The 27993-nt window shown below is 41.1% G+C and overlaps 1 protein-coding gene across 4 annotated transcripts in view; it reads left to right on the top strand.

Moving 5' to 3' along the window:
• The window catches only part of ITSN1 (intersectin 1), an 87340-nt gene that overhangs the window by 544 nt on the left and 58803 nt on the right, over positions 1–27993 (top strand). For 2 of the 4 annotated variants that reach the window (XM_053386634.1, XM_053386637.1), the window contains exons 1-5: positions 4–100; positions 18972–19031; positions 19979–20071; positions 22430–22493; positions 26572–26732. In XM_053386634.1, the coding sequence (XP_053242609.1) occupies positions 19004–19031; positions 19979–20071; positions 22430–22493; positions 26572–26732 (346 nt within the window). In that variant the 5' untranslated portion in view covers positions 4–100; positions 18972–19003. Of the gene's footprint in view, positions 1–3; positions 101–18971; positions 19032–19978; positions 20072–22429; positions 22494–26571; positions 26733–27993 lie in introns of those variants that run through there. The other 2 variants (XM_053386638.1, XM_053386636.1) reach the window with 2 other exon arrangements.

Raw genomic sequence — 27993 nt, forward strand, 5'->3', positions numbered from 1 at the left:
GGAGGCGGTGGCTGCCGCGCCGGCTGCTGCTGCTCCTCCTGCCGCCCCTCCGTCCTTGCTGTGGGGGTGAAGAGGACACCCGAGACCCGACAGAGATGAGGTAGCGACGTGAGGCGGCGGCGGCGGAGGGGACCCGCGGCCAAGGGGCTCGGCAACGGGCAGGGCGAGCCTGGGGGGTCACCCTGGTGAGGGGAGCGCAGGCGCGCTGGGGAGAGCGAGGCGGGGAGGGACCCCTCCACCAGCCCCAGCGCACGCGCGCGGCCCTCTCGCCCTTCTTCGGGGGCCCCGCATTCGCCCCCGCCGCCTGCCCTGTTGTTATTCCCAATGTTATTCCTGGTTGGCGGCCCGTTTTCCCTCCCTCCCCGGTATGATTTTTGTCCGTGTTCTTCTCTCCCTCAGTCCGCCCCATTGCCCGGCCCACCCACCCCCCTCCATTGCCCGGCGCCCCTCTCTCCTTCCATTCGCCTCCCGCGCGAGAGGAGGACGATCCGTGGCCATTGACCCGGAGTGTGTGCCGGGAGCTCTTCGCCGGCGGCCGTGATTCCTTTAAAAAAAATCTCCTAATGCTGGTCTTCTGGTGCCGATAGCGGCGCCTTTGATTTCGTCTCCTGCTCCCGATCTTTTTGACTCTTATTTCTTAGAGGTGGGGAATATATATATAGCAAGCAGAAGGGAAGAGTGTGCGGGATGATGAGCGGGCCCTACTTGTAGGGGGTGGGGAAGAGAGAGCTTATTTATGCCCGGCTCGGGCAAACGAGATTGCCTTGCCTGCAAAAGCAGCCGACGTCTTTGTCGTGCCTGTTTTAACAAACACGCTCTCGCTCGTGTCTGTTTTAACAAACTCGCCGGTAGACTGTCGGTGCGAAGAGATGCAACGAGAATCCGAGGTGGAGCATGCAGAAGTAACTTATACAGTAGTGTCCCTGGCTGAGATTGCTGCGCGCGGGCAGCCATGGTTTCCAAAGAGGAATCTCCGTCAGTGACATTCTCCGACTAAAAAAAAGTGTCTGGATTTTTGCATGAGGTTTGGCCTTGCACTTTCTAGCCCATGCACCTTTTTTTTTGGGCCTTCACAGCCCTGTAATGAAGGAAACATGTCCTCCACTTCAAAGATTGGCATTTAGCCTTGGAAGAAGCAAGGTCTTTATCACGTCACTTCTATTTGCTCTGAGTTGAACAGCAACATTTATTTGATTACATTTGTACCTATAGATAGTCTTCATCTTGGATGTGTTTTCCTCATAGGAAATTGACTACTGAGAACAAATTGCTTACCAATAATACTATATTAAATAATTTCTCCTTGTAGGCATTCCCAGCTGGAGTAAGTGTTCAGTAATGAAACAGCCATGAAAATGTGACATAGTGACTTCTTGCTCATAGCCATCCTTCACAAACAGTAAATGTTTTTTGGCTGCTTGTTAAAGACAAATATATATTCAGTTCAGTTTATTATGCTTGAGGGTAAGACCAAGGAAATAGTTAAATTCTTAGATCTCTTATGAAACTCTGAGCTCCTTTGGCAGGATTTAAGATGTCAGTATGATGCTGAAGTCCAAAGAGATAATTAGTTAGATATTAATACTCTAATCAAAGATGTGGGATTTATAGAGCATCCCAAATTAAATACAGTGGTACCTCTAGTTACAAACTTAATTCGTTCCGGAGGTCCGTTCTTAACCTGCAACTGTTCTTAACTAGAGCTGTGCTTTTGCTAATGGGGCCTTTTGCTGCTGTTGCACCACCAGCACACAATTTCCGTTCTCATCCTGGGGCAAAGTTCTCAACTCGAGGTAACTCTTCCAGGTTAGCGGAGTTTGTAACCCGAAGTGTTTGTAACTTGAGGTACCACTGTACTTATAAACAATAGTGTGTTGCAAAATGTTAAAAGCTATATCAGAGTGAATAGCAGAACCACAGTATGCTCTAGTCTAGAGGCTGGCTGTTGAGAGGTACTACCTAGCTTCCCAATTGACACATCCCAGCAATGATAAAAGAGAAATATGTACAGAACTTGCTGGGAGTTTGCTTAATGTGATAGCAAATTAACATCCCTCCCACACATCTCAAAGTAGCCCTCCAGGAAAACTATTTTTAATAAGGGCTCTTATTAGTTGGTTTGACCCTTATATTCTTAGTATATACTTTGTAGAAAATATTGAGGGGAAAATAGGTATTGGAAAGTTAAATATAATAGCAATGGATTCTGAAAAACAAGGCAAACAAGAAGGCATGTTCGTTGGTTAAGAAATGACTGTGGTAGCTTAGTGATGGGGAAAAGGAGAGAAAATGGCAGAAAAATTAAATTCTCCATTTTCTATCTTTGATACTGATGGCGTGAAAAATATTTTTGAACTAAATATGTGGAAATAGTAAAACATAGACCAAGCATTAGGACAGCTTATTTGCAAGAATGGTACAGGATACTTGGCAAGATTTCAGAATTTATTTAGCTGCTCTACTGCTGAAGCTTGGGTGGCTTACAGGAAGTTAAAGCAAATATAAAATTATATTAAAATAGCTGTAACATACAGTAGAGTAAGATTCATTCATACCATAAAATATATTTAAAAGATCTAAAAGGCCCAAACAGATTATATAGCATCAAAAAGAATGCAGGAATAGCGACTGGTCAAGTTCTCCAGAGAGGGAATTAAGAGGCAGAGTGCCTTGATTGAGGGGACACTAAATTTGGTCACCATCTACCTTCTAATGACTAGGACCAGTAACCTAATGCCAAGCCAGATCAACGGTAGCAGGAGGAGATTCTTTAGATTCTCTGTTCCCAAGTTGTTTAGTACTTCAAAGGTTAAAACCAACACTTGACATTGTCCCATGAAAAGACTGAGAGCTGGTGTCTGGCTGTCTGAGAATTGGAAGTTCCATGTACCTAATTCAGTTAGGAAACCTGTTCCTGTATTTTGCATAAATTATAGTTCCCAAGTGGTTCTCAAAAGCAGCTCCTTGAACAATACATTGAAGTACTTTAAATAAGCTGTCAACAGAGCATGGATAGCAGCATTTTTTCATTGAATATTTTTCATAAAACAGGTTACCGTATTTTTCGTCCCATAGGGCGCACCGGCCCATAGGACGCACCTAGTTTTTCTGGGGGGGGGGAATAAAGGAAATTCCCCCCCTTTATTCCCCCCCCCCAAACCAGGTCGGGGAATCCAAACCAGGTCGGGGAACAGCGGGATGGCAGCGCTCCACCTCCCCGCTGTCCCCCGAGCTTGTGGGGCTGCCCGATATCTGCACGAAGCCCGGGGTGCGCTGTGCAGCGCGCCCCAGGCTTCGGGATGCAGGCTGCTATCCGCAAGCCTTGGGAGCCCGATGGGAACTCCCGTGGAGCTCCCAAGGCTTGCAGAGAGCTTCCTGAAGCCTGCATTCGCCCCATAGGACGCACACACATTTCCCCTTCATTTTTGGAGGGGAAAAAGTGCGTCCTATAGGGCGAAAAATACGGTAATATACAGTATTGGTATAGAAAGGAATACAGTGGTACCTCGGGTTACAGATGCTTCAGGTTACAGATTCCGCTAACCCAGAAAAAGTACCTCGGGTTAAGAACTTTGCTGGTGACGGCGCAGCGGCAGCGGGAGGCCCCATTAGCTAAAGTGGTACCTCAGGTTAAGAACAGTTTCAGGTTAAGAATGGACCTCCAGAACGAATTAAGTTATTAACCCGAGGTACCACTATAACTGAGATTCATACATGATTACTCTAAAGTAATGTATTGGAACTTGCAACACAATCCACACAGCCTTTTCTGTGGCTACCTTTCCCCTTATTTGATGGCCTCCTCTTACATTATGTGAATACTTAACTTCTTAGGAAGTTATTTGAACTCTAGCAGCTTTGATGAACTCTGGTTTTTTCCTATTTGACTCTTCGGAGTGTATTTAGTCTGTTTGAGAGTTTTTATTAAAAATGTATCAAATGAGGAAATTGAATTACATTCAAAAAATATGTTTGTAGCTGCTAGTTTAGATCTAGATGAGGTCAGTTGCTGTTAGAGCTCACTGAAATGGTGAGAAAAGTTAGTCGTGGGCATGAATTAAATGACAGTCTGGATTCAACTGTCTGCTTTTAATTGAGATGTGTGTTTGTGTGCAACTTCTTTGACTTGTTTTTGACTGCTTATATCTTTTTACTGTTTTTTATTTGGTTTGAACTTTTTGGAAAATGGGATAGAACTTATTTTAACTTACTTACATTTCTATGCATGTTTATTAGAAACTAAGTATTCAGCAAAGACAAGGATTGTGATCCTAGTGTCTAGGATTTATGTTTAGATTTATAGACTGAATTACTGCTGGAGGTGTCTAAATCTTGTGAGTTTGCATGTATAATGTATGTGCATAGTAGCATACACTGACATATACGTTACTGAAAGCCTATTTCTCCTCAGTTCCTGAAACTTAAGGAATAATAAATGAGAATGCATGCTTGTTGTTTCTGTGGTTTATAGCTAAGTATTACTTTTTAAATAAATCCCAACTTCTAGATCTGGTACTACAAAGATGGTGTGATTAAAATACTGGAAGAAACATTACAGTACAGTCATACTTCGGGTTGAAGTAGTTTCAGGTTGAGCATTTTCGGGTTGCGCTCCGCGGCGACCCGGAAGTAATGGAACGCATTACTTCCGGGTTTCACTGCATGCGCAGACACTCAAAATGACGTCATGCGCATGTGCGGAAGCAGCGAATTGCAACCCGCGCAGACGCGGGTTGCGTTTGCTTCAGGATGTGAACTGGGCTCCAGAACGGATCCCGTTTGCATCCAGAGGTACCACTGTATCTCAACACTTCTGTGTAACTAAAAGTGGGCCTGTAGTTTCGTCTAGATAGAAGGGAAAGCTGCCAGTGGCATGTGGAGGAAATGCTTATTTCTAGCAAGGCAGGCAAAAAGATGGAAATGGTCTAACTTAAAGGCCTCTTTAATTCAAACCATAGAACCATTGGCATTTAGGCTCAAGCAGCTCACAGACCGTTCGAGCTTGTATGATTAGTACTTGTATGCTCTCACTTTGGCAGTTTTACAGCAGTCATGTTTTCACACAGATGAGCTGTTTGAGAACAATTTCACCAGTGTATTAAGCCCAGAATCTTTGCTTCAGAGTTAACAGACAAAGTGTTGCTTAAAACTGCAGTAAAAGGAATTGATTGTTTTAGAGTCTCTCTTTAGTTGTACTCTAGTTGGACATTAGCTTTTTCCAGGTTTACTTGATAAATCTTCAAATGTCTGTTTTTTGCAAGCTTTTTAAGAAGTAATAATTTACTCAGAGCTATGTTTCATAGGAATCAATAGGGGATACCTGTAAGTAAATAGATAAAGCTCAGGGTTGGGATGCCAGTAAATAGATCTAGAAAACAGCTAATAATTGAAACTGTGGTCCAGGCCAGATGTGATAAAACAAGCTACATCGAGCGAGCCACAAGGTTTGTTGTTAAGCCAAGGTTTGTTCTTGGTTTTCCAATCATAGCTTGTTTGAACAGAATATACTCTGATCCCTGGTTTGATATATTGCTAAGCCAGATATATATTGCTTAGCTAGAAGGGAGTGGGCACAATCTCTGCATTTGTGGTGGACCATTAACTATGGTTTAGCATAATGTATAAACTTTGACATTGTGTTTTAAGTGTTATACAGTGGTGCCTCGCAAGACGAACGCCTCGCAAAACGAAAAACTCGCAAGACGAAAGAGTTTTCCGTTTTGGAGGTGCTTCGCAAAACGAATTTCCCTATGGGCTTGCTTTGCAAGAAGAAAGCCAATAGGGAAATCTCCGCCGGCCTTCAGAAGAGGTCCAGGACCTCTTCTGAAGGCCGGCGGTGGGCCAAAGTCTTTGCTCCCCCCGCCTGCCTTCCCGGGACAGCGGAGACTTCTCCGCTGTCCCGGGCGATCTGAAAATGCTGGCGGGCGGCAGCGAACGCTTCGCTGCTGCCCGCCAGCATTTTCAGATCGCCCCGGGACAGCGGAGAAGTCTCCGCTGTCCCGGGGCCTTTTAAAATGCTGGCGGGCAGCAGCGCAGCGTTCGCTGCTGCCCGCCAGCATTTTCAGATCGCCCCGGGACAGCGGAGAAGTCTCCGCTGTCCCGGGGGCTTTTAAAATGCTGGCGGGCGGCAGCGCAGCGTTCGCTGCCGCCCGCCAGCATTTTCAGATCGCCCCGGGACAGCGGAGACTTCGGGAGGAAAGCCCTCCTGTCCCCGGAGTTTGGGAGGTGGGGAGAAGGGCTTTTCTTCCCACCGCCAGCCTTCAGAACAGCCTTCTGAAGGCTGGCGGTGGGAAGAAAAGCCCTTGTCCCCCCCCCCCCAGCCTTCAGAAGAGGTCGGGGGACAGACTGTCCCCGGACCTGGTCTGAAGGCGGTTTCCATAGGAACGCATTGATTGATTTTCAATGCATTCCTATGGGAAACCGTGCTTCGCAAGACGAAAAACTCGCAAGAAGAAAAAACTTGCGGAACGAATTAATTTCGTCTTGCGAGGCACCACTGTATTTCAATACTCTCTACAACAACATGATCTATAACATAACATCATAATCTATAACATAATTTTATTGGTATAGTGCACAAAATTCACAATATGATGGTACTTTAAACCAAATAGTGCTTATATGATGTCCTAAACTCAATATTGGTAGACATGCAACATACCAAACATTTCTAACTTTGCTTGTTAGCATTTAGCTACACATTTCTGTTTTTCCAGTAAAATTCTCTAAGCATACCTTGATTGTCTGCGTATATATGCGGCTAATTATGAAATATTTATTAGATGTATATGGCTTCCACTTCTATATTATAGTACAAATATCTGTCTGACCTTTATCTGAGGATAAGTTCTTAAGACCTTGTTCTTAAGACAGCTTTCTAAAGGTGAATTGTGAGTCTGAGATGAATCTGGCAAGGTTCCTAAGACGTCATTAGACTTGTAACTGACCATTCCCATATACAAATTTTATAGTAAAGTACCTTAGTATGTAGCTTCTGATCCTTGTTCTTTCTTTGACTTTGATTTTGATAAAGTGAAAATAAATGAAGATTCTAGCTTCAAAATGGGAATGACAGCTATTATATTAGACTATCATAATTGCTATTATGCTGTTGATTCGCTCCTGTGAGTGGGAGCATCCCTGAGCATAGCATAACATTTTTTAATTTCAGATTTCTTTTAGACTTGGGTTGGATTCTAATTTCATTTTCCATGGATGAAAAGATTCCTTTGTCTATGTATGGCTTTTGAATCCAGTGGAGGGATCCTGCTGATGGAAGTGGAGACTATTTTTGCTAATCCCTGTTTCCCCTACACAGACCCCCTTCCACACACATCGTGTGGGTGGCCAGAGTATACTGGCTTTCAGCTCTGCAGTCCGTAAGCAACCTTTACTTACCCTTCTCCACTAAATGCTTCTCTTGACATAAAAGCCAGCATCCTTGCACACCTTTTTGAATGTTTCATTAATGTAAAAAATACGAAGAGCACATGTAAAATGTTTCAACATAAAAAATTCATAGTGCCCTATAAAGGCATCCATTTTGAGCAGATGCAAGTGTTATGTGAATATTGTATTTCATCTGGAAAAGACATTGAATGACCATTACGCACAGGGGTTTCATTCCCGGCCACTACGTCCATCAGCGGAGTGCATATAAGCGTGCCCTGTTCTGCCCCCATTCCACCCATTTAGTGACATTTTTGGGTTACTTCCAGGTTTGAATGTAAGTCATTCAGACACACATTAATCAGTTGTTGACAATATGGCATATGTTGGCAGAAGGAAAAGCCTTGCATTGGGCAGACATAAATAAAAAGAAAATTCTCAAGAAAATTCCACTTACCATTCATCCTATATCTGAGGATAAGTTCTGCACTGTGGATTAGTGGCTTCAATGTCTAGGAATTGGGTATGAGAGTTCTTCTAGGCAGGATTATGCTCCCTCTGAAAGATCAGGTATTTAGTTTGAGGGGAGTACTCTTGGATTCCACCTATTGCTGGAAGCACAAGTTTCCAAATCCAGCTGGTTCTCCAACTAAGGCTCTTCCTAGAAGGGGGTAGCTTGGCCACTTTGCTTCATGCTATAGTAATTTTCTATATGGACTATTGCAGTTCATTCTACATGAGGCTGCTCTTGAAGATTGTTCAGAAGCTGCAGCTAGTACAATATGCAGCTGTGGGGATCTTATTGGGTCTCTTACCTAGAGACCATATTGCATCAGCCTAGAAGCATTTGCAGTGGCTGCCAATTAGCTGTCAAGTCCAATTCAAGGTTTTAGTTTTGACATATAGAACCCTATATGGCTTTATCTGAGAGACTGTCACCCAGTATTAACTGACCCAGGACTTGAGATCTGCTCTTTCAGCTTTGTCAGTAGTGCCATCAGCAAGGGCTCTTAAGGAAGCAAGCCACCTCATCTGTAGCATTCCCCTCAGAAATTTGGCTGGCGCTAACTTCACTTGGTTTTAGGTACTAATTGAAAATGTGTTTTTGTGGGGGGTTTTTTGGTTAGGCTCCTGATGGATAAATACTTGGTCCACAGAATATAGTGACTATATGGTTTTAATGGGTTTTAAGAGCAGAATTTTTAGGGACGCGGGTGGCGCTGTGGGTAAAACCTCAGCGCCTAGGGCTTGCCGATCGCATGGTCGGCAGTTCGAATCCCTGCGGCGGGCTGAGCTCCCGTCTTTCGGTCCCAGCTCCTGCCCACCTAGCAGTTCGAAAGCACCCCTAAGTGCAAGTAGATAAATAGGTACCGCTTTCTAGCGGGAAGGTAAACGGTGTTTCCGTGTGCGGCACAGGTGCTGGCTCACCAGTGCAGCTTCATCACGCTGGCCACGTGACCCGGAAGTGTCTCCGGACAGCCCCCGGCCTCTTAAGTGAGATGGGCGCACAACCCTAGAGTCGGACACGACTGGCCCGTATGGGCAGGGGTACCTTTACCTTTTTAAGAGCAGAATATAAATTATAAACATTAAATTTGAAGAGATTGCAAGGAGTATTGCATCTTATTTGAGGCTGAATTGCTGTTGCTTTAAAAAAAATATTTTGTTACTTATGTAAAGGAGAACTGGTAATCATAATGAATATTTAAACTACTGTGATACTGTTGTTTGAAAATCTGTAGCTGTGTAATCAGATCAGTAGCTGTATAATAAATCAAACCAATGTAGTGGTAGTGCTGAATATTTAAACTATACATTGTTATACTGGCTAGTTTGTGTTAGCAACCTTGCGTTTAGATTTGTTTTATTTAAAATTGTACCCTGCTTTTTAAGGAACTTCCTCCACAGAGCAGTTATGATCTCATATATATAATTCTACTTATTCTGACAATAAAACATTCAAAATTCAGTACAATTAACCAATATATCAGCAGAAAAATAGAATAGAAAACAATGCAAATAATAAAAAACAGCATTAAGACTAACAAGGATTAAAAACTGCAGACATCAACATATTTTCTGAGTGTATGGTTCAAGAGCTGAAGGTCATAAAGGAGGAAGAATTCAGCTGTCTGCTTTCTAAATGCTTTTCATATGCGTAAGGCTGAATAGATGCTGTGTAATCTGACTTTCAGCCTAGCATGTCAACAATCTTTAAAATGTAAAGCTTCTTTTAATTGTATTCAGTTTCATGTTCCCTAAAATATAACTTATATGGGCAAACTAAAGAAATGAATTCTTGATGGTAAATGTTCTGTATTTTGCTGTAGTTAAATAAAAGCACTTCCCAACCCTGCAAATGCATGTAATCTTAGTTGGGTTGTCTGAAGTTTAAAGGAGATCAGGTGACCATTCCTATACATCTATAACATCTGATATCTCTAATTAAAATATCCACAAAGAGGAGGCAAACAGCTTATGTCTCATTTACAAGATAAATCAGTTTAAGAAGGCAAGCATAATAGCTCGGCCAAGTCCGTATTGTTGAAAATAGCAAAATAATTGCCTTAAGATAGATACTCCTAAGTGTACAGTACGGAAGAATTAGCAAGACACTTGCTCGGAATGAACTACAGTTTAATTGTAGTGTTCAGCTCCCTTTATTTCAGCAGACATGGGCTTTCTTGGTAGCAAATACCCCATATAGACCATGTAATTAATACCCTATGTAGATAGCTAATGCATTTTTTCACATTTATATTTTAAAAATGCAGTGTCTGTATACATAGGATATAAATTACATAGTCTATATAGAATATATATTATGAAGAAAGCTGGTAATATTAATTACGTTTGAATGATATTTCACAAATTACTAAAGATCACCACAGAATTGGATTATAAACTGGTTATAAAAGAACTATGTTCTGGCTGCTTTAATCTTTTTGGTGTCTGAATTTATTTCACATGTAAAACATAGAATTTGGGTTAATAATATTTGAAAGTAAAGTTGTGCTGGAAACCAATTTGGACCAGATGAAGTATATCTCTAGATAATGGTTTTCAGTAATTGAATTAAAGCTTCATTTATATGGCACTTTTGTGGCTTCTCAAGGTAGAATTAGACCTTATGAATGATGCAAAAACTTTAGCCTTGTTCTACATTTGCTCCTATAGTGTCTAGCTGTAAAGAGTGATAATGTGTGTGGTTTCCCTGCTCTGTTTTATTGATTGGAAGGATGGGGAATGTTGAAAGATTCAACATAGATAAAAGAAAATACTTCTTCATTCAGCATACACTTAACTTCGTAACTTGCTCCCACGTGAGGCCACTAACCTAGATGGCTTTAAAAGTTAAGACAAATTCATGGAGGAGAGGGCTGTTGCTGGATACTAGCCATGATGGCTATTCTCTGCCTCCACAGTTGGAGTCCATAATGCTTCTGTGTATCAGTTACCAGAAACCACAGGAGGGCAGGGTGCTCTTGTGCTCGAATCCTGCTTAGTAGTTGGCTACTAAGAGAACAGGATGGTGGACTATGTAGGCCTTTGACCTGATCCAGTAGGCTGTTCTTATATTTTGCCTTAACCACAATATGTAGCTAATGTTTGCTCCTGGCTCCTTAAAGCTTGGTTCTGTTCTCCATATTCTGAACGTTTAGATTTGATGAGCTTTGCTTTGCATGCACATGTAGTGTTTTACATCTGGGCAGGAGATACTTTTGCTGGAAGGCTTGTACAGTGGTACCTCGGGTTACATACGCCTCAGGTTACATATGCTTCAGGTTACAGACTCCGCTAACCCAGAAATATTACCTCAGGTTAAGAACTTTGCTTCAGGATGAGAACAGAAATTGTGCGCCGGCGGCGCGGCAGCAACAGGAGGCCCCATTAGCTAAAGTGGTCCTCAGGTTAAGAACAGTTTCAGGTTAAGTACGGACCTCCAGAACGAATTAAGTACTTAACCCGAGGTACCACTGTACTGTAATGTTTCTTCCAGTATTTTAATCACACTATTTTTGAAGTACCATATCTGGAAGTTGGTACCACTGTACACCTCTCTTCTGGCATGGCCAGGAGAGAAAGGGTGTATTACTTTTGAGGTGTGTTTGGTTTGAGGTATAAATAAGGGCTCATTTGCATGTTTCATTGTATTGGAGTTTCTGAACCGTCTTCAGAGGCAGCCCCACAGGGTTGCAGTAATCTGACCTAGAGATTACCAGAGCATATACAACAGGAGTTAGGCTGTCCCTGTCTTCCAAATAGGGGCACAGCAATACTTTGTATTGCTTACTGTAGGAATGGCAGAGCTAGTGCTTTCCCTGCGCTGTTCTGCCATCTGGATCTTGTGTTTCGGTTTATAATTGATCCACAGTTCAGCTGACCCATCTTTTTAAGCTGCTGAAGACTCATGCTTAGTTGTTAGAAGCACATGTGATGGCTCTGTGCCTGAAACAGCTTAGAAGCTATTGGTTTGCTGAAGAATTGTGTTTCATTAAGCAGACTTCCCTTTGGATTTATGCAAGGGTAATTAAACTAATGAACTACTTGATTATGCTGTTAATTTGCAAATCAAGGCTTTGCTTGAAAAATTGCTATAGAATCTAAAAACAAATTATTGTTCTAAAATTAAACGTTGCTAAATGTTTTATTCTCAAGTTAAATGCAAGAAGTGCACAGTTGCATTCACACACAACTTTCTGAAAAGTAAACATTTTGGCTTCTTGAATTAGAGTCTTGCCGTACGTATGAGACCTGTGCAGTTGTACTGTAAAGGTAAAGGGACCCCTGACCATTAAGTCCAGTCGGGGGTTGCGGCACTCATCTTGCTTCACTGGCCAAGGGAGCTGGCGTTTGTCCGCAGACAGCTTCCAGGTCATGTGGCCAGCATGACCAAGCCACTTCTGGCGAACTAGAGCAGCGCACAGAAACGCCGTTTACCTTCCCGCCACAGTGGAACCTATTTATCTACTTGCACTTTGGCGTGCTTTCAAACTGTTAGGTTGGCAGGAGCAGGGACTGAGCAACGGGAGCTCACCCCATCGCGGGGATTCGAACCGCCGACCACCTGATCGGCAAGCCCTAGGCTCTGTGGTTTAGACCACAACGCCACCTGTGTCCCATTATCAAGTGAATTTACTTCTAATATTCCTAATAAAATGCAGAAAGTTCATCTTCAGCACCAAGATGGTATTATCTTATGTGGATAAAAGTATTTATTTAACATTTTATATATTTAAGGTGCTTATATATCACTTAATCATTAACATTTCTAAGCAATGTACATAAAATTATATCCCAATTCCTTACAAAGAATAAGAACAGGGAAAATTCATCTCAGTCCTGAGCACTTCCTTTAAACATCTAGTGAAATAACAAAGTCTTTGCATGTGCCAGCAGTTCAGCAAAGAGGATGTCTGGCTAATCTCAGTCTGGTTAGAGTTCCACAATAATGAATGTATTTTTTTTAACTGAATGCATAGATTCTAGTAGTTACAAGCTGTGCATTTGAGCCATGGAGGACCACCAACCAACAAAGACTCCCCCAAGAATCATGAACTTGGGCTGGTAACTTTAGGCAGCCAGTTCAAGCTTTTAAGCACCAGTGTTACATGCTGTCAGTAGCCTGTTCCCATGATCCTCAGGGTCCCTTCCAACTCCACAATTTTATGATTCTATGATCAGCGGTTTAGCCACAATATTCTGCACTAGCTGGAACTTCCAGATCAGGCGTGCTGGTAGTCCCACATAAAGTGCATTGCAGTAATCAAGCCTTGAGGTTACCAATGTAAGAATTGCTTTGGCCAAAAATGGTTGGAGCAGCAACCATACCTGCTAAAATGCACTCTTAAACACTGAGGCTGCTAGTGTTACTTGTCAACAAATTTAATTTCTATTTACGCCTTGATTCTTGTACTGTGTCTAATCCAGGAAGTCTGGATTACAGCTAGTTGTGCAGTGAACATGGTATACAATCTTTCATAACTTATTACTCACCCTTCTGCTAATATTTACTCATGCCTCAACCTTGAATCATCTGCAGAAGTGAGATAATCTTTTTGTTCCCACAAGTGTGTTCACTATTTAAAAGTGCATTGCTTTTTAAAAATCTCAGTTTTGACTGTGGTAAAACTGCCAAATTTTCTTAATATAGTGTAGCAATTGAGAATTCCTCTTTTATCTGCTGTCGTTACTCAATATGGTGCCAGAGTTAGGTTTCAGAGTTGCAAAAAAAAGTATCACTGATTTTTACACAGCTTGGAATGTCAGTATGGATTTCCTAGTGCTTCTTTTCTAGGGGGAAAAAGTGCTGGTACTCACATTAAAAGATGGAAGTGGGGGCACAGGCAAGGGGAGGGGGCAGTGTATGAGGGAGGGACATAGCCTGATTCAAAGTTTGGGCGGTGGAGGCAAGTTACCTGCTTGATGCTTCCTTGCCCACCCACCTACCAGGGTGCCTGTCACCCAGGTGAAGAGGTCTCCCCCGCAGGGAGCACCATCACCACCATTGCTTACCTTCTGGCAGCTGCTTTGGTGAGGGAAGTGTCTTTCCTGCCAGTGGGGCTCCTCAGGCCAGCTCCTCCCCTGTTCTGCGCTCTTATTTTCTCTCTTTCCTGCGTCTGTCCCCAAGCTGCCATGCAAGGAAAAAGAGGGAGGGCGCAGGATGAGCAGCTTTGTCAATGTGTGGTGTGTGTGTGTATTGCCTGCAGGCTGTGGGGGGGAGGAGGACACTTTCCTGAGTCCTTCCTGTGCTCTTCTCTGGGGCGGCGGCAGCGTGGAAGCCTCTGACTTGCCCAGGCTGCATCTGATCCTTCATTTTATTGTAGCTGCAAGGAGAAGCCCCAAGTTCACTCACTGCCACCACTTGTGTGGTGCCTGGTAGAGTGAGTCTGATGTAGCCATCTTGTATATGAGTGTCATTCTAAGGTGGGAGCTGATCTATTTGGTGGAGCATTGAATTGCCATTATATAGCTCCAGAAGAAGATTCACGAAACAGATTGAAATCCAGGTGTCTCGGAGTTCAGTTGGGATCACACCAGCACAAGTATACACAAAGAGTGTTGCTCTCATGGACTTATTTCAGAACTGTTTGGTTTTAAGATACTGAGTTGTGCATGTTGTTATTTTGGCACTGTATTATTTAAGATTTTATGTAATAGACAGTATGGAAATGCTCTACATTATTGTTAACTGTTTTTGTGAACTGCATACAGAGTTGTCTAGTTTGTGATTTATGTCTCTGTGTTCCTTGGGTGTGACATTTATGCACAACTCTCTGAAGGTCTTGTCACAGCATTTCGATTAGGTTGATGTCTGGAATTTGACTGGGCCATTGCAATACCTTGATTCTCCCCCCACCCCCAGCCATTCTGTTGTAGATTTGTTGGTGTACTTGGGATTGTTGTCCTGTTGCACAACCCAATTTCAATCAAGCTTCAGCTGTCAGGCAGATGGCCTCACATTTGACTATGGTCAGCTCAATGACTGCAAGGTTCCCAGGTCCTGTGGCTGCAAAACCAGCCCAAATTATCACCCCTCCACCACCATGCTTGGTAGTTGGTATGAGGTGTTTGTGCTGATATGCTATGTTTGGTTTTTGCCAAATGGAGTGCTGTGCATTATGTCCAAACATCTCCACTTTGGTCTTGTCTGTCCAAAGTCTGTCTGTTCCAGAAGTCTTATGGTTGTTAAGATGCAACTTTGCAAACCTAAACCATGCTGCCATGTTCTTTTTAGAGAGAAGAGGGTTTCTCCTGGCAACCCTTTCAAACAACCATACTTGTTCTGTCTTTTTCTAATTTTACTGTCATGAACTTTAACATTTAACATGCCAACTGAGTCCTGTACAGCCTGAGATGTAACTCTTGGGTTTTTTGCAATTTCTTTGACCGTTGCAGAGCTTGACCTTGGGGTGAATTTGCTGGGATGTCCACTCCTGGGAAGATTGACAACTGTCTTGAATCTTTTTCACTTTTGAATAATCTTTCTCACTCTAAAATGATTGACTTAAAATTGGTGGTGATGGCCTTATAAACCTTCCCAGTTGTATGGGCAGCAACAGTTGCTTCTCCAAGAGCATTGCTGATGTCTTTCATCCTTAGCGTTGTGTTAAAACACACCTGAATGCTCCAGACCAGCAAACTGCTAAAACTTTGGATTTTATAGAGGTGGGCACACTTGCTGATGATCAATTAAGCAAGGGCATTTGATTACCAGCACCAGTCTCTTACTTATCTTCTTAATTTCTATGGAAGCAATAACGGTATACTTAGTTTTTCACACATGGCTTCTTCATTTTGGCTTTGTTTTTGTTAAATAAATCATGACACAGTGTAACAAGTCACATGTTGTTGTTCATCTGAGGTTGTATTTACTAAGTTTAAGACTTTCTTAAAAAACAGATGATATTACCGTATTTTTCTGTGTATAAGACATGTATAAGATGACCCCTAATTTTTTGAACCCAAAATTAAGAAATCAATATTTTTTTGTGGAGGTCACCCAAAGAGGGAAGTTAGCCAAAGTTGTTGATATTTGGGGGCAAGATCGTCCTTGAGTTGTTTACCTTTTTTAAACTTTAGAAAGGGAGGGGGGATAGACAAGAACACCCCAGTTCTAGAGGTGAAAACAAATCCCTACACAGACCATCTTGCTTATAATCTCCCCACACCAATAAACCTATTCCATTTTCAGCACTTGGGCCAATATGGTCATCATTGAAGGATCCAAGGGAGTTTATACCAGTCAAATCTACATCTGAAGGCAAGATTAAGGTTTATCATGCTGTTATCTGTGTTTCATTGCCCTCTTGATGAGCATACTAGTTTTATGCACCCAGAAGTTCATGAATGGTTTATATACCACTCTGTACCTGGAGGTCTCATTACAATTGTCACAACATTGTCCATGCAATTAACATTCAGTCTTGCAGTTGGATGAAAGCCCCGTAGAAACGTCCTGCTGTAGGTTAGTCCAGGCCTGGACATCTTGCCAAGTACTGGTTGTCATTATGTACTTTCTTGCTCGCTCTTGCTAGGCTGATTTATTCTTGCTATTGAGCTCTGTCTTGTTTGCTCATTTGAGTAAACTTCATGCAGACTCCCAAATAAAACTCACTGACCCAGCTACCAGCCTTGGGATCTCACCCAGGTGGACTGCTGACCAGAACTCATGATGACTGTGTTCTTTTGTACCTGTTCTTTTGTGATTTGTAAAGCATCATGCACACTGATGCTGTATAAAATAAGAATTTTAGCATTCCAAATAAGTAGCCCCTTATATGATGATGATGGGTTTTCCCCCCTCTTTGATGTATTTCTAACACCCTCATTTTTGCTTAGATTCTTCTAAGCTACAAAGCAAAGTTAGCACTGTGACAATGTTAGTAACAACCCTAATTGAAAAAAATCTGTCCCTTTGCCAGACCTTATGAGAACTCCATGGTGCGTGGCTTTTATTTCTCAATTACCGGTATATTGCATGAAACTTCCTTAATCAACTGAATCAACTGAATCAAAATGATTTATACGGATGTAAGACTGGAAATTAAACTCAGACTGTAATTTCTTCAAATCTTTAATCTTTTCACTTTAACAACTTAAAGTGAAAGAAAAACATACTTTTCTTTTAAGCAAATGGGTGTGGTTCTAAGTTTCTGTTGTACGTACTTCTATGGTAGTAATTTGGTAATCTCTGTGTAATTTACTATGCATTCTAATTTATTGTTGGAATGGGGTCTATCCTGTTCAATCTTTTTCCTTAGGGGTACAATGATCAACAATCATGGGGGCATCTAATGTGGCTAGCATATTTTAACATATTGAGCTATGCAGAGTCTATAAAAGATTAGGAGAAGATTTTGCTTTACTTCAAGGAGCATTTGGGAGAGAGTGAGTGCCATTCATTTCTTGGAGTACTTAGGCATTTTATGTTGGTGAGCATTTGAAGGGCTTCCTTACTTGGAGTCAACAGGCTCTGCTGACAATGAAACCTGGGCAGCTCCTTTCCCATGTTCTGCTGTTGTGCAAGGTAAGGAGCAGAGGCAGGACTGGAAGCTGCCCAGAGTGGCTGGGACAAGGAATCAAATGGGCGGGGTACAAGAAATAAATTACTGTATTATTATTACTACCACTACACTTCATATTCCCTCCAGTCTGAAAGTTTAAGAAAGGTTTTATGCTTTCAAACCTTAGCTGACAAATTTTATGAGCAGGGCTATGGAATCTGTGGTCCTCCAGATGTTGTTGGGCCGTTGGACCCATCATCCACGCCCCTTAGTTAAGCTGACTTAGCTTATGGTAGTTGAAGTCTGACAATATTAGGAGGGCAGTAGGTTCCCTATCCTTGTTTTACAACAGATTTTGGCTCTGTAGAACAGTGAATCTTGAGTGTTAACATAATAAATGGCTATTAGGTCTACATTTTTGAGTCACTTGTTTTCCAAAGCTTGCTATTGTGTGTGTTAGGAGGTTACCTAGCCTTTTGTCCTAAGTGATTCACCAGTTCCCTCAAACCACTTGAGACTTGGTTGAATACAACCCTATGCATTTCATTAAAGTTATTCTCAGAGTAGCTGCATTAAAATTAATGGACCTCAGTTAGTCATGTCCATTATTTTCAATGAGCCTGTTCCTAGTAGAACTAACATTGAATGCAACCTACATACTCAAGGGTTTTTTACTCATTTTACTCAAGGGTGATGTCTTTCTCAAACGGGTTGCCTCTGGATAGATATGGGATGTACATATTCTTAGTGTTATTTGGGTGGATATAAGATTTTAGGGAAAACAAAGAGCTATTAGCATTCTTCATGTTGTAATTGCTAAACATCACATATAATTCCAGTGGAGTTTTCTGGGAAACAGTGAAATATGGCTAAAATATATTTAGTATTTTAGAAAGTGACTGCAAAATTATTGTAGTCATAGCAGGCATGCACATATTGTAGAGCATAATTGCTGATTATCATAGTAAGAAAAACTTGTACCTCATTTTTCCCCAGGCTATGGATAAAATAGCTTTCACTATATTTGCTGTTTCTCTGTCTTAATAATGTGATACTCTAGAACTTGGTGATCCAAATTCAATCTTTAGTATATGGACAGGGGTCTATATTGATTATAATACACACAGAAAGGGAAATTCTCCAGAGCTGTAGGCAGAGGTAATGAGTGAGGTTTCTGAACTGGTAACTGGCAGAGGGGCCAGTGGAGGACAGAGGCAGGGTAACAATAGGGTAAAAATAAAAGGCCATTATAAGGATGCAGCTAAGTGCAGATGCCTGGGTATTTGATGGCCAGGAACAACTAGGTTCTGAAATAAGGAGCAATCTTGTAACTGGGAGCAGGAAGAAAGATGAATATTGTATTTCTTTAACATTTTATGCTTGCTGCCCTGGGCATATTTCATATCATTTGGAAACCATTTTTGTCTTGATTATATTTACATGACTACTGCATTTATAAAGAAGTTCTCTTTTTCTGTATATCAGTAAATTATATGATAGTAAGCAAATACCTCTGAAGTAAGGAGTTGTTTTTGTATACCTGCTTGTCTTAATGTGCCACTCTTTACTCCCCAGGCATCTATTAGCAAGTTAAAGGTGATTGAACCATGGCTCAGTTTCCAACACCTTTTGCTGGTAAGTATTAGGATTCCCCCCCCCCCCATGCTTCTTGTTCATGCTTGCTTTCCAGCTTCCTGAGGAAAAGATAGTTGGGCTTGAACACACTAATAAACTTAGTGTGTAGTTGCAGTTGCTGAAAAAAGCACCCTACTGCTTATATGTGTTGAGTGTTCTTGGGTGGTTGTTGAAAGTGGGGGAGGCTGATGCAGGGGATGGCTGAAGGTAAAGGCAGCAAGAGGTTGTTGCTCAAATATAACCTGTGCCCAGGGGTCTGATAAGATTGTGTCATACAATTTACCGGTAGATGGGGGTTTATGCCTTACATTAGTTGGGGGCCCACCTGCTGATCCAACTCTTCCACCTTTGCTGGAGATTCACACATTTTGACTGGCCTTGGTAGCCATTTTTCCAATAGTTAGATGGAAATCAGGCTTTTTGCTTCTTGTTCAAGTACCTGCTGCTGACTAGAGGGATGTTACAGGGTAGAGGATGTGTGCATTGTAACAACTTCTTCCCACCAACCCATACAGTGATGCTGCATCTTAGCATAAGATACATCCTGATGCCATTTTAAAAGACTAAACCACTATCTTGTAATACAAGAATCTTTTTACTGTTTTGATCACCAGAACGATATTTATGGTTGCCAATGGGTTCTGGCAACTGTATTCATAGATTCTAGATCTTCAACAGCAAGCTGTAGCTGTGTTGCTAGCAGCCTGTGTTACCAGCTTGCTGTATGCACAGCAAGGATATATGCTTATTGGTCTCTTTTATAACAGTTGCTGAGCTTTCCTTCCTTCAGCATCCCATGAGGCAATGAGAGTTGTTTCAGCCACTGTGGTGGAGGGCTTTTTTGCAAGTGTTTAGATTCTTCAAAGCACATTGAGAAAATAGCTGATGCTGTTATTTGTAAAGCCTATTTTTCCTGACAATATCTCAATCTATTTCTTGTGAATTAGGCAACCTGGACATCTGGGCCGTAACTGTGGAAGAGAGAGCTAAACATGATCAACAGTTCCACAGTTTGAAACCAATATCTGGATTTATCACTGGTAATGCCATAGCTGTCATGTGTAATTTCCATTGCGAAAATATGCACCATCATGCAATTTAAGGTTTTCCTTGGGCTGCCCCAGATCAAGCATCCAAGAGGCAACTTAGCAATGCTACTTGTTTTCTAAGACTGCAAGGAGAAGCAGAGGAAGTACCAGTCCTTTAAAAATATATGGTTGAAGTGAAATGTTTGTAAATGCATTGCCAAAATGAAGTTAGGAAAAATACAAAACTCATTGCTGTGCGATTTCTGTGATTCTGATCATATGTATAGTTAGCTCATAGATTATCTCCTATTTTTCATACTGGAATCTAAGTTCTAGAATAATTATAATATTATTAAATAAAAGAGAAGCAGACTCTCTTGTGCATGGGGGGGGGGGGAGGAAATGTGTTTGATTCTTGTCTGTCAAATTTGCCTCTTGCATGGTTCTCCATAAGCGGCAGAAAGGAGGAGCAGATGTAGTATGAAAGTGAGGCAGTTTGCTAATATAAAAATGATGGTTGGTGCCTCCAAACATTTGGTTCTGCAAGATCCACCACAACTTCCCTTGGCCCTATCAGCCAATGTTTCTTCTATTTGCTGCACCCCAGCTTCTTCAATACAAGTGCCGCTTACTAGTCACAGTAGTAAAATGTTCAGAGGTAGTGTACCTCTTAATTCTATATACAGGGATAAACCAAAGAGGAATAATGTTGTCTTCATGTTGTGCTTGAGGGTCATCTAGTCCAACCCTCTGCAATTCAGGAATCTCAACTAAAGCATCCATGACAAATGGCCATCCAATCTCTGCTTTAAAACTCCTAGTGAAGGAGAGTCTACCACTATCCGAGGAAGTCTGTGTCATTGTTGAACAGTTCTTAACCATCAGGGAGTTTTTCTTTGTTTAGTCTGAATCTCCTTTCCTGTATGCATTCATAATTTTATACACATTTACTATATTTCCTCTTTACTCACATTTTCCCCACTAAGCTAAATAACCCCAAGTGTTTTAATCTTTCCTTATAGGGAAGTCGCTCAAGCCCCCTAGATCATTTTGATTGCCTTTTACTAGAAGGAATGGAGGTTTTGATCAGACTTACAGAGTGACCATAGCTGGTTAAATCTTATCCCCCAAAATGTAACAAGTTGGCAGTTTTGCCTCATTTCTGTGTTGCTGTGTCTTCTAGCCACACATTTTTGAATGAAAAGAACATTAATGCATATCCAAGTTTTATGAGAAATCGTCATTCATATGTTTTAAGAACAGTTTCTGTGGAGAAAGTGTTTGCTTTCTCACTTTCACGAGGCACATAATTCAAATAAAGGAAGAGTTGCTGCAATGGAGAGACAGCAGGAACCATATGTTTCCCTTTTATCTAAGCTGGTGTTAATGCGATGTGAATTTCCTGGTAACTAAAGTGAGGATGTTTCAGTTTGTAGTAATGTTCAGTTCAGAATTTGTTCACGTCCCCTTTAACACATTTCAATATAATATCTCAGTATTCATCTAATAAAATGTAGTCTTTGGTGGCTGTAGTGTGGTTTTTTAAAAACTAGTGTGGCATTGTAGCTAAGGGGCTTGGAAGTGCCCAGTTCAGATCACACCCTCTTTATTTGTTTATAATTTTTGTATCACAGAGGAGTTCACATAAATAAAGATGAGATATAGGCCTGTCCCTCAACCTTACAAACTAAAAACACAAAGCATACAAGGGAAGGGAAGCAGAGGTAAAAGAATATTGGTTTGACATTGCGAGGAATAAAGAGCTCTAATCAGACAACTACATCCAGTTGAGCCACAGTGTTCTTCCCTTGCTGTTGGTTTTGCTTGGACAACAGAGGTGCTGCTGATAATCCAGCCATTGTTCCTCTTGTTAAAGCCAAGGCCAGAGAGTTCTTCCCTTCAGTCCTGCAATCCCAGGGCAATTGGTAGTTGGAACCAAGTTTTCTTTCTGGCACGGAGGAGGTAAGCAGGCACCATACAGCTGCTCTTTCTCTGACTGATGGATGCGGCCAGACTGAACTTGACATAGGGTTCTTTCTGAAGGTAGAGGCTCCTTCAAGGCAAAAGGGAGCAGATTGCTCAATGGCGTAATCTCTCCTGCCTCCAGTTTATATAATACTGATCTACCGTACATGGTTGATAAAAGGCAGGGGCTTCTATTAGCCCCAGCCAGGATAACCCTGGGTCAAGGATGATTGGAGTTAATCAAGTGACAAGCAGAGAGCTACAAGTTCCCCATCCCTGGTGTAAGGATAACTGGCAGTATACTGAACACCCTAAAAGTGCAACCTAGAAATTTTATTTATTGTACATTGGTTCTCTTATCATTCTTAAGACATTCCATTTGAAATACTTCCTCCTTTCTGACAGGTGATCAAGCCAGAAACTTTTTTTTCCAGTCTGGGTTACCTCAACCAGTTTTAGCACAGATATGGTAAGTGTAAATTTCAGGAGTTTATTTCAGACAAAAAATGCACAAGCAATATATTAACTTTCTACAGTTACATTTCATCTATTTTATTGAAAGTGCACTTTTAATCTTCAAGACAAGGACTTTTGTCAAAATGGTTCTCATTGAGGTCTTTGTGAAACCATTTTTTTAACAGTCCAAAGAACTAATAGAAATGAAGAAATGAAATAAGTTGTAAACATGAATACAGCAGTTGAGAAACTGCATTCTGATATCTTTGTGTAGGCAGCCTTAAATTAACCACCTGAAATACTTGCTGAATAAGTAGAAGCATGATTCTAAAATTAGAAGCTGAAAGAAATTCTATACATGCGAGTTTTTTTATTGTCTAGGGAAGAGCAACAAGTCCCCTAAAGCATAAGCTCTGACCTGCAAACTGCCTTTATTTACTGAATTTTAGGATTTCTGTGTAATTGCCTTTTAAATATGCATATCTGTTGAAGCCTTAATAAAGTTTTGGCATATAACTTATTTGCTAAGGACTGCTATGTCACAAAGGTTTCCTTGTTTTAAATCAAAGATACTGCAAACAAATTTGACAGCCATGGTGATGCAAAAGGTGGTTGTGCTTTAAGATGAAATAAAAAAATATATATTTACATTTGTACAGACTTGTAGAATGTATGTTGACATTCTTAAATTCTTGTAAAATGTGTAGAACTAACAAACAGTATAGCATCTATTGCTTGAATCCTTCTTTTACTGGTCTCTTACAGTATTTGTAGTTGGCAAGCCAATAATCCATTAAGAAGTGTCTTACGTAGGCTTTCAAATCAAACTTTAATGGTTCTGAAGACAGTAACTGCATTTAAGCAGGTATAATCTGGATTACTGGATTTTTGCTTTACTAGGATAATTGTACTCCCTGAGAACCACTTGTTGGGTGTATCCTTCCCTCTGGTGAGCATTCATAATTAACAAAAGTTCAACGTACTTTCAGTAGTGCTTTTTGAGACCAAGCAGGTTATATTTTCCCGAGTAGCTAATGAATTGATAACATAAACTTCAAATGAAAGCAAAGGTTTTATTTAATCATAGTAAACAAGATGGTAATTTGTGGCACTTGCAGTTTGAAATGAGACATATCGCTCAATGTGCTACATTTCAAACATTGAAAATGGTAGATACAAGACATCACCAGAGCAGAATTCATAAAGTAATAAATATGTTACTGAATTTATTGCCATAGATTGCTGAGGTTTTCCATGACCATTTCTCTAGACTGTGGCTATGATCTGTCTTTGTGAAAATGTTACCTGGGAAGGAGCAAAAAAAGCTGATAGTAGCATGAAGAAGCATAGCCAGAAATTAGGCCATTTGCTCTGAGCCTATTCACTCATTACATTCCAGAGACACAGCTCAACCCAATAGGTTTATTGGTCTTTTCTACACTCAACCTCTTCACCATCAGGAAAGTAGTGGGTATCTCTTGGTCTGTACCGTGTCTTTGTTTTAACTTGGCATCTCTTTGACATCTCTGTCTGTCCTTGGAGACTAGGGGGACCTCAATTAGGGGTTTCCAAGTAGTTTTCTGAGCACTATTTGCATTGATGGAAGACCATTTACATTATAACTCAATTACACACAGGTCTTACTATCCAAACATAACATGCCCCCAGGAAATTGATTGTTAGATGAGTGTTCACATAATTAGCTGATGATTTCAATTATTTCCTATGGAAACATTTCTTTTTTCTTTTCTTTTTTGCCAAATAAATTTTTATTAGTTTTCTAATATTACTCCAATATTACCCCAGTTGTACAATTTATACAAATAAAAATAAATTCCAAATACATTCCAATTATGCTATGGAAATATTTCTTATCTATATGATTTGTCCAGTCTCCCCCCTCCCTGGTTTCCACCCCAAACTGCTGCAGCCAACTAGCAGAATACAAAGCAAAAGCAGTTCACAGTCCAATCTTTCCTGCTCTGTTTTGTCACATCTCCCCCCTCCCTTTCTCCATGGTTTCTGCCCACCGCCAACCTGCAAACAGAAAGAAGTAAGGAAGTGGTCATTTTGGATAACAAGTGCTCCAATAGCAGGACCTGTGTGTAGTTGTAAAATGGTGATAGAAGTACATCTTAAATAAGGAAAGCATTTTGAGACACTACAATGGAAAATACAACACTCCAGTAAAACTGATTAAACTCAGCAGAACTTACTTCTAATTAAATCTGCACATGAAGCTGAGTCAAAGCATTGGTCTATTTTGTTCAGTATTATTCTCAAGTGGACACTAGGACACCACAAAGTGGTTTGTAATCCTTCAGTCACTTAAGCGGGAAATAATGTCATCACTTCAAGGGAATCTCTGAGTCATCACCTCCCTTGGTGTGACAGTTCGTTTTTCCTGCCTCACTTGAAGCAGACCTGTTTTCGCTGATGCTCTTCTGGTCTTTTGTTCTGGTTCAGTGTGCGATCTTTGTTCTGGTTCAGGGTTGTGAGCTTTGTCACTGGGTGTACAAGTGATTCTGTGTTGAGGATTTTGGTTACATTTTCCTCTCAGTGTCCCCGCCTTCAAGGTTCTTTCTTTCTTCAAGGTTCTGTTTTTCTGTCTAAGGTATTTTCTCTGAAAGTCTGTGTTTTGCTGCATTTTGTGGTGTCTGTGTGAGATTCACCTACAACTATGTAATTGATTTGTTTCCTTGCTGATTATACAGTTTCTTTTAACACTTTATTGCACTGTTTTTAGCTGAGGAGGGCAGGGCTTTTGAACCTGGGAACTTTTGCATTCAAAGCATTATGCTTTGGCTCCTCCCCTAGAGTAAGCATGTTGTTTTTGAAAAGGAAAAAGGTTGAGTAGCATTATATTAAATACAAACATGATGTGTATCTTAATAGCACTCTAGGTTTAGGGCAGGCTTCCTCAACTTCGGCCCTCCATATGTTTTTGGCCTACAACCCCCATGATCCCTAGCTAGCAGGACCAGTGGTCCGGGATGATGGGAATTGTAGTCTCAAAACATCTGGAGGGCAGAGGTTGAGGAAGCCTGGTTTAGGGTCAGACTTTGAAGTGTCCTTATACTCAAGTCAGAATGATGTCAGTCTTTCATCTTGAAACATATGAAAACTGGAGGGAGGGAAGACAAACAAATCACTAAATGGTAGTATTACACTATTCCTGTTGTAACCATGATCTTACAATTTCTGTGAAATCTAATACCACCTTCATTTGTGGAAAAACTAAATATTTTTAACATCAGATCATTTCCTGGACTTTGTATTTCCATCTCTCCTTTTGCAGCCACAATACTCTAGAGTCACTGACATCTAGTTCACCTTTGACTGAGGAAGTTCTCAGTCTAGAAGGTGATAAAACAGGCTTCCTTGAGGTTGTTTACTATGTTAAACATTCAAGCTGGATTTGATTAGTTGGGCTGACTATTTTATACTTGTGTTTTCTGTTAGGCAATAGTACTGTTTGCATAGTCTTAAATAGTTGTTTTCTCTGCAGGGCATTAATTTATGGAATTGGTAGGAAATACAGATGAAGTAAAAACATTGCACCTAAATAATATGAGGAATAATAACTTTATGGACAACCTGAGACTAACATCAAAAGAAAATAATCTGATACTGAATTTTCCCTCCCTCCTTCCTCTTTGATGTTTGGGCATGTATACCTGCATCACAACATAATGTTTTTGTCCACCACTGCTCAGTGTTACTGACTGCTGATGGTGGACATAAGGAAACATATAAAAAGGCAATAATGCCATCATAAGGGTAAATGTACAGGAGAGAAATCTACATACGGATGCTGCCTTTGATGTTAGTGCCAGGTCACAGAACATGTGTGTTTCATCCTGAGCTGCAGTGCAGCACTTTATCTTTGTAGTAATATGATCTGTACAATATAGCAGAATTGCATCATTTTGTACAGGTAGCATATAACAATATTATTATTTAATGTATTGATTTGCAAAATTGTTTATTTTTATAACATAAATGTAGTGTAGATTCAAATTTATTTATTTATTTATTTTACATCTTTTGGAAGGGTGTGCAAGTCATGAATTACCTTTATTTGTATGTAGGGCTCTGGCAGATATGAACAATGATGGGAGAATGGACCAGCTGGAGTTTTCTATCGCTATGAAACTTATCAAACTAAAACTTCAAGGTTATCAGCTTCCTTCTGCATTGCCTCCTATTATGATACAGCCTCCCATTGCCATTTCTACTGCACCAGGATTTGGTAAGGGCAGACTTCATTTATGTTTATGTGGTATCTTACTTGCCTTTCTCCCCTCCCTCCCCCGTTTCTTGATGCTCTAGTCAACTCTCAAAAGTCATTGCAAAAGTCATAGTACTATCAAGTGCAACATTGATCAGAGATACTAGAAGAGGAAGGGACACGGGTGGCGCTGTGGGTTAAACCACAGAGCCTAGGACTTGCCGATCAGAAGGTCGGCGGTTCGAATCCCCACGATGGGGTGAGCTCTCGTTGCTCGGTCCCTGCTCCTGCCAACCTAGCAGTTTGAAAGCGCATAAAAGTGCAAACAGTTAAATAGGTACCACTCTGGCGGGAAGGTAAACAGAGTTTCCGTGCGCTGCTCTGGTTCACCAGAAGCGGCTTAGTCATGCTGGCCACATGACCCGGAAGCTGTACGCCGGCTCCCTCAGCCAATAAAGCGAGATGAACACCGCAACCCCAGAGTTGGCCGCGACTGGACCTAATGGTCAGGGGTCCCTTTACCTTTTACCTTTACTAGAAGAGGAAACACTACTAATTTTGCTTTTTGATTGCATTCAGCAGTCCAAGGAATTGGGTTTTGTTTTGTTTTGTTTTTTAGTTTCCTGCCTTTTTTCCTTATAGTGTACAATATTTACACCAATAAACTAGTTTTTTGGCCTAATTCAGTTTACTTCATACTTAACCACCACTCTGCAAGCAGTTCTTCCAGCATATTAGTTTATTCTCACTGTTAAGATCTTCACATTTTAATCTTTTAAGAGTATTTATTTTCAGTCTAATACAGAGTAAACCCAATTTCTATAGGAGATTCTGAGGTGGTTTTGATAGCATTGCATTTGATTTGATGGAACTGAGTGCCCTCATGGAGTCCACTTAGCTCCCTGGTGTACTCCAGGGCTTAGGACAAGGAAATAAGCTGGGTATTGCATGCATGAACCTTGAGGCTTGCACTCCACTCTGCTCCCCTGGTGCAACAGCAAGAAAGAGACTGGCAGACCTTGCTTTGTTTTCAATCAAAAGCAGTTACATTTTTGCATACAAACCCAAACAATGGTTTCAATAAGCATAGTTAAGACCTAACTTTGAATGATTATGAAGTTGTCTTGTTTCAATATCTCCAAGGTAAAGGTAAAGGTAAAGGTACCCCTGCCCGTACGGGCCAGTCTTGACAGACTCTAGGGTTGTGTGCTCATCTCACTATAGAGGCTGGGAGCCAGCGCTGTCCGCAGACACTTCCGGGTCACGTGGCCAGCATGACGAA

The sequence above is a fragment of the Podarcis raffonei genome, chromosome 4, assembly GCF_027172205.1.
Source record: "Podarcis raffonei isolate rPodRaf1 chromosome 4, rPodRaf1.pri, whole genome shotgun sequence".
NCBI classification, from domain to species: Eukaryota; Metazoa; Chordata; class Lepidosauria; order Squamata; family Lacertidae; genus Podarcis; species Podarcis raffonei.